We start from the raw sequence: 7,531 nt of genomic DNA, 5'->3' as shown, positions 1-7,531 counted from the left end.
CCGCTCCACTTACTACAGACTTCCCCTCCACCCCCTCGGCAAAGACTTTGCTCCTGCAGGCAAGATTTACATGCTAGTGGTGCATAATTGAAAAGGTTGTTACTCTTGTGTCATGATTAATGTTGTTAAAGCCAATAATATCAATTTTAACCCTTGAACGCCGTCCTATGTACTGGGTACCGACCCCTTAAACCTTGATTTTTTCCCGCCATACGGCCGCGAACCATTCCAGCAGGCTTTGTTCAAAAGTGCTTTTTATATACAAAATATTATAAGCATGTGAAACAATTGTGTCTATGAATTATAAAGGAATGAAGGGAATGAGCAGGGTTCCCAGGGCTCCAACAGTAGATAGACGAAAGGAGGTAGTCTGATCACGGATGTAGATCACTGTAGAGAGATAGAGATAGTTCTTGTGTACAGTGTGCAAAGGATAGGAAGTGCTAAGTTTTTTAGGATGTAAGGAGAAAAGTGGTGAAATAAATACTATATCATGAACGTGACGTTCATTTTAAGAATATGCCAACAAGGAAAGACATCAATCAAGACTAAATCCAGGCATTGAACTGGTTGGAAAAGAAAGTGAAGAAATACTCGGCTCAAATTTACCTTCACAGAGAGAATTACTGAGTGTTTTCTCTATCACCTATTGGGTTCGAAATATGTAACACTTTGTGCGAGAAAAACCGTGAGAAATGCGTCTCATCCATGATACAAAACTAGAATTCCTGTTATTATGGAAAATAAGGTGATTGAAAAGTTAGAAAAATGACGCAAAGAATGGATGAACGTGCAACGACAAAAAGAGAGCGCGAACTACAGTGTAGATGAAGATAAGAGAATATTTCGTAACAAAACTTGATGATTTGTTTGAAATTGCAAGGAGAAGTACTATTGAATTTTTGACGCACGAGGAGGAAAGAGCAGTTAATCTCTCGGATATATGTGCTTGGGCTGAAGAAATAACGTTCTTACGCAAATAAAGAGGAGAACGAAATGAAGTCATTGGTGGAATAGATTTCAATATATTCAAGAAGAAAGGAAAAGATGTGGTTCTCCGCTCCTTGTGCTGCACAGGGGCGCCGACTCATAAAAAATATTGGGGGGGGCCCATATCGGAGGTCTTGCCCCGGGAAGAGGTTAAATTCAAAGTGTGTCGCAGCACCGAAACTATGATGATTCACACCACTTGATTCAGTTACTCTGCTTAACATTATAATTATATATATTAAAAGCTATTTAGTACATTGTAAATATGCACTCCATTATTTGATGCGCACATACGAGGATGGGATGAACATCCAAGAACGATTTGCAAATTATTCGGGGTCATCAAGTGGGAAATAATAGTGCAGCGAGAGGGGTGACACTAATTCAAGATTTTTAGGCAGTCACTTTGAAGGAAAAGGGCTTTCCAAATTTATTACTAACAATAAGTGTGACTTTTCATCGTAGTACAACCCTTACGTGCGGAAAGGCACTTTAATTGCCAAATATGGGATGTCAGTGAAAAATTAGAAATACAATGAAAATGTATTTTATTTTGGTTAATGTAACGAAATTCATGGACAGAGTGAAAATAAATTTATCTCCTGGATTGGAAGTATTGTTATGGAAATTAAGTTTTTTCTAAGGTAAGCACATTTCTTCAGAGGCTAGATCTTGCCAGTGTGAGCAAAGTCCTTGCCGAGGGAGGGGAGGGGAAGTCTGTAGTAAGTGAAGCAGGCCGTACCTCAGCAGTGCCGCAGTGAGGGGTGGCGCCCTGGGGGGTGGATTGCTTTACGACGGACGATATCTCCTAAACGCTTAAAGATAGGTCAAAACAAACAGAAAATTGGACGTAAAGGTCTTTACTTTTACATTTTACATAGAATCAGCACTTTTTTTACCCCAAAAAACTCAATTTAGGGTCCTTAGTACTTAGGGCCCTTGGGGCACGGGTTGCCGTTATTTTAAAGTAACAAAATTTTAACACGTGAATATAAACACCATTTGGATCATTTTGAGACCAGGAAAACATAACTTTTCGAAATTCTGAAAAATAAGGGCCGGCCTAATGCACATGGTGCAAGAAGTTTTGATTTGATGGTATACTTATTGATTCATACAATCAATGCGTAACAACGAAGAAGTTCACCCCAAGGTCTTTTGGCTTGCCTTTCAGCTTCATGATTTTCACATGATTTTAATGCAGCCAGATACTAATATTGACTTATTTTCACTAGAGATACATACTGGGTCCTCACTTCTTTTCACTGGCTACATTAACCATTAGAGTTCTGGAACAATTTGAAATGTTTTATACGCTGATTGTGGGATTTACCCAAAAAATTTATTGCTATCTGGATGTCTTGCACTTGGGCACTTCCCTGTCCACACAGATTGCTAGGGGGCTTAATTCTACGTCCGACCAGCCCTTATGTCAGGGGTTGACTCTTGAACAGGAGCAGTTTCTTTCCTTCTCTGGCATCTAAAATAGTGAATTCCCACAGCCAAAGGGTTAAAAATGAAAATGATTATGAGAACATTTTGATACATTTAATTACTAATTGCAATTTTATATATGCACAGCATACAAGGATAACTTTTAAATACATAGTTATTGAATCATATTTAAAAAAAAAACTCATAAACATGAGTAGAGATTCTGTACATTAAATTACATATCTCATTGCAATGAGTTTCATGGTACAGAGTGGACCATTGAAGCTTTGAAAGAATTGAATATATGTATACATAATACTTTTGGGTTGTGATAAAATAAAGTTGCACATATTCAGGGGAGGATCCAGGATTTCTTTCTGGAGGGGGGACAAGCAAGGCCATGTCCAGGATTTTGTTCTGGGGGTAGGCACAAGGAAACCCCATAGTACAAAATGAACGCAAAGATTACAGCACTGTTTTAAAAATCTTGCATACTTTTTAAGGGTCTGCAGGGGGCACGTGCCCCCCCCCTAGATCTGCCTATGCACATATTTCAAATTACAGGATTTCCTGTACTTGTTGGAAATATTAGTAAAAAGGTCCACAAGAGGCACCAATCCCTATTTTTTTTTAAATCAATGATATGGATCAAAACATAACTGTGTAATTGACTGCTCATCATTTCCACGAAAAAGCTACCATCAGGGAAAGAGATGGTTAATTTTTTGAGCTTTAAAATTCAAAGAAGCTATTTGCATTTAATTTTAAATAGCTTAAGTTATAATGTTTTTGGGGAATCGAATAGTATTGCTGGGTTGAACACTCTTGCATGAGGCACTGTATACATCTTCAACTGAAAAGTAACCTTTTTTAAATTGCACACCTTCATTCATTCATGGAATGAATATGTAGTTTGTATTTAAAACACATCACCATGACATGTACTAAAGTGATTTCAAAAAAGCATTGAAAGTTTCAATTGAGACTTTGGCAACATTGATACAAAATTCTGCATCACTTCCAGATGCCAGGGCATCCAATGAAACATATCCTAGGCTTTTCGGATCATATCTACTCTTGCCATCGGGCACCTTGGGACAGCATTTTTGTAAAAATTCATGCCTTTGCTTTATTCTGAAAAGCCTGCTTCTTAGAATACCAGGATTTTGAAGAATCAGGTCTTGAGAGACACCCATTTCTCCGTAAATGTAGTTGAAACGAGCCATCAGTACGTCTTTGTCTGAAAAAAATGAAAAAATAGCAACTTTAGACTCAAAACCTATTCACATTTTTGGTACACTTCCGATGAATTGCAAATCCATTCGAAGAAATTCAAACCATCTTTCATGCTATGTTTCACCTACTAATTATTTTCTCTTTGTTTTTGTGCTTGTGACTATTTTTCCTATTTTATTTTCATTATGGATACATCCTAGACAATTAATTCATCCTTACATGTACAATGACATTCACTTTATTTTGGATTACTGTAGGCATCCTATTTTCTCATCACCTTCTTATATGTTAACCTTAACATTTCTTTTCTTTCGATCATTCAATTAGCTATACATATTATCTAATATGATGAAATAAATAAATAAAAAATAAAGTAAATAAAATGAAATTGATAAGATAATAAATTTCCGCATCCAAAAAGTTACTTATTTTAATTTGTTAATGCATTGCACTGTTGCCCATTTTTCTTACTGACTGGCATGAAAGAACTACGAGGGTTGTACCAAAAATAAGGTTCCCATATTTTTTACAAATACAAAATTATGTTTGTTTATATTAATTTTCACATCGTTGAAAAGCTTATACTTTTGCCTATTTTTCAACGTAGTCTCCATTTTTTTCGACACACTTTTAAAGACAGTGGTCCAGCTTTTTTATCCCTAAGTTGAAGAAGTCTCCCGCCAACCTGTTTAGGAAGTGTGCGACCTCTGCTCGGACTTCATTGTCGCTCTTGAAGCGTTTGCCACCTAAGAGTTTTGTTTCAGGGATATAATGAAACACCCACGCTTCATCTCCGGCACAATAGAGACCAACAACTCCTCCCCCCCCCCCCCCCCCCCACTAAAATTGTTGAAGAAATTTGCGAGCACAGTCAAGGCGTTGCTGCATGTGTCCGTCAGCAAGCACACATCTTGCAATAACCCAACGTTTCTGTTAAAATTCTTTCAATTGTGCCGTGGGAAGCTTCAGGAATGCGTTCAACAAGTTCACGGACAGTGACCCTCCGATCTTTGAGCAGCTCACTATTGATCTTCTGGACAATCCAAAACCGGCGGTCTTCCACTCCGTTCTTCATCGTGAACTTCCATGCGGCCCTCAGCAAAAGCCCCACAATATATGCGGACGTGCTGAATGGACATGCACTCTTCACCATAAACGTCAGTCAGTTGCTGATGAATCTCCAATGGCGGTTACTTCCTTACAAGGAAAAATTGGATTACTGCTCGATCCTCACACTTGGCGGGAACGGGGATCATCACTTTCATTGTTGACGGTTGCTAAGCCAATAATGAGCGACACAGTGAATCGCCAGCTGGCGGACTCGAGAGTAGGGGAACCACTGCACACGGCAATGTTGTGGGATTTAGCGTAGCACCTCTGCTCAACATTGTAGTTCATTGGGAACCTTACTTTTGGTACAACCCTCGAATCAAATGTAAATTTATTTTACTTCTAAATGAATAGTTTAATGAGTTGAGGTGTACGCACCACGCTCCCCAATTTCACCAATGCCCTCACCCCATTCTTGCATCCCACATTCGCACAACGACTTTCACTATGTGCACGTTAAAAAAGTAAATACTTACGAGGCAAGTTCCTCAAGTGTCACCATCGCATTTCGTTCAAAATTTGGTATGTGACAAGAAATGGATACCCACACACACACACACCAAGAAAATCCCTAAACGTATGCAGCCTACAACACAACAATACACAGTCCATGCTCTTCATCCTAGCAACGGAGAACAAAAGGCTAAAGTCGTGCAGAGGGTCGCATTAATTTAGGCGTATTCCTGGTACCTTCCTTTGCTAATATCGCAAAAAGTATTGTGGGTTGGTAGCTGAAACAAAAACTACACATCATGGGTATTCGTTTCCTATCAAAAAGCAAAATTTGAATGAGAAGTGTTGCGACACAAGAGGGAATTCTCTTGTTAGTTGATTCCACAAAAAGTTATGCAAATTTTGCATCAGGTTATAGACCCTGGTTGGGGAGATGTCCATCAAAGAGCAGATATTTTACCAGGGACTTTGGTTGCTCTAGGACCAAAGATGACAGCAGAATAGCTTGCATCATTTATCTATCACCTTGTGTGAGGTAAAGGGGTCATTTTCATACTGTAAAAATATCCTGATACTGGCTCTCGGCATCAGTTAACATGAGAACATTCAGAAGAAAATGTTGTTGTGAATTGAATGTGGCTTAAAATAAGTAAACCAAAAGTAAGCAATTTCCAGCGGTTCAGCAAAATTTCAAGCAGTAAAGCCATGAGCTCTATTTTACCAGGCATATATTCCATTTTAGAATGTAAACTTACTCATCATCCAAAGTATTGGAGATTTTAAGAGGAGAGCTTTCATTTCTAACACTTCATATCCCATCAGTTCCTTGACAGCAAAAGTAACTTCCTGGAAGAAAAAGAATTTGTTGCTTATTTGTTCTGAATCGAATCACATTGGACTTAGAAAATCTGTAAATACTTTACCTGTATGGAATTCATATTGAAGGTAATTAGTCGAGGCTGTTTGGTACACAATGCTCTCACATCCTCCCCCGTAAGCTGGAAAGTATTTTGAAAATGTCCCAGCCTTCTGTCTATTCTAGCCGTGCTATAATATAATATCATTGCATTTTAATTATCAGCATCCTGTACCCATGCACAAAAACTAAATTCAGCGATGCATTCCTACCTGAACATGAGCCAAAATGGATTAGCAGTGATAACTCTCTGAATCATTTCATTTGAAAAATTTTTAGATTCCAAGTAATTCACACGAACTTGCAAGTCTTCAATATTTTCTTTGAAAATCAATGGATTCTTCGTGATAAAAAATCCTAATTTTTCAGCAGGGACTCCTAGATCATGCAGGAATCTGTAGACATGAATTTCAAAATAAGTCAAGCGTATCATGTTCCCTCAAGGAAAGGCGATAGTATAGAAAGAGAAATACCTTATAACTTTTTTAATGTCCCTATCGAAGTCCAATTTCAACACGTAATTAGGAATCCCTTTTCTTTTCTCCCAATCATACAAATTAACTCCCAGTTTCACCAGTTCTTGTAAAGTCGAGGATTTATTGACATAAGCGGCGAAATTAAATGATGGCACATAATATGGTGCGTAAGTTTCCAACTCAATTGTGCCATTGGGACTCAACAACGAACTATCACTCTCGCGATTTTCAATTCCTGCATCGATATCTTCACCTATGCAGGCAGGAGAAGAGTTAGGAGGCTCCGCTACATCCTTTGTGTCAATTTTGGTGCTTACGAGCAACCTTCTTTGTGTTATTCTCACACATGTCGTCGACGACCGGCTGAGGATCACCCTCAATGCTTTCAACATTTTGGATAAACTAAATTTTAAGGGCAAAAGTAAACCATGATATTCTTGCCAATGAAACTAAAAAATATGTGACGATAGGCAAAGCACTGTATTCATATGTAGATGACAGAAAGGTAAGATAAAATGGAACAGCCTTTTAGAATATAGCCAAGAAAACCAAGCCACACACCACAACACATTTGAGAACATGAGAAGGCACTTCGCAGAATTATTTGATTGTATCTTTAAATTTTTCATACATAGTACAAATTTCTCTTATAATCGTGAAATTAAAACAAGCATAAAAAGATATTGCATACTTTACATGAACGTTCGCAACTAATTGTCTGGCGAAACTTCAAATTAAGGATGATTCGGTCCAGGGAAATAAAGTGGCTTGAAATCAGAATGAGTGTCGATGGAGATTCCTTTAGAACGCGAGTTATGTTACCTTTCCTCGCCTTTCCTTATTTTCAACTGATATTGTCGTATTTGATTTGTATATAGCAAAATGGTTGAAAACCCTTATTTGATGTGCCACTGTT

The 7,531-nt window shown here is 38.0% G+C and overlaps 1 protein-coding gene across 4 annotated transcripts; it reads right to left on the bottom strand.

Moving 5' to 3' along the window:
• Window positions 1-2,523: 2,523 nt before the first annotated feature.
• LOC124167589 (transcription termination factor 3, mitochondrial) lies at window positions 2,524-7,414 on the bottom strand. 4 transcript variants are annotated; one of them, XM_046545565.1, is made up of 6 exons: window positions 7,312-7,414; window positions 6,613-7,017; window positions 6,352-6,534; window positions 6,147-6,270; window positions 5,979-6,069; window positions 2,524-3,664 (listed from the first exon to the last, which is right to left on the bottom strand). In XM_046545565.1, the coding sequence occupies exons 2-6, from the start codon at window positions 7,005-7,007 to the stop codon at window positions 3,369-3,371; spliced, it is 1,089 nt and encodes a 362-aa protein (XP_046401521.1). In that variant the 5' UTR covers window positions 7,008-7,017; window positions 7,312-7,414; the 3' UTR covers window positions 2,524-3,368. The 4 variants fall into 4 exon arrangements, with proteins under 4 accessions (XP_046401521.1, XP_046401520.1, XP_046401518.1 ...); XM_046545564.1 differs by having other exon boundaries at window positions 7,307-7,411; XM_046545562.1 differs by lacking the exon at window positions 7,312-7,414 and adding an exon at window positions 7,177-7,260.
• Between the last annotated feature and the right edge of the window lie 117 nt (window positions 7,415-7,531).

Source organism: Ischnura elegans, chromosome 11 (assembly GCF_921293095.1).
Source record: "Ischnura elegans chromosome 11, ioIscEleg1.1, whole genome shotgun sequence".
In the NCBI taxonomy this organism is placed as follows: domain Eukaryota; kingdom Metazoa; phylum Arthropoda; class Insecta; order Odonata; family Coenagrionidae; genus Ischnura; species Ischnura elegans.
This window is presented reverse-complemented; position numbering and strand designations above follow the sequence as displayed.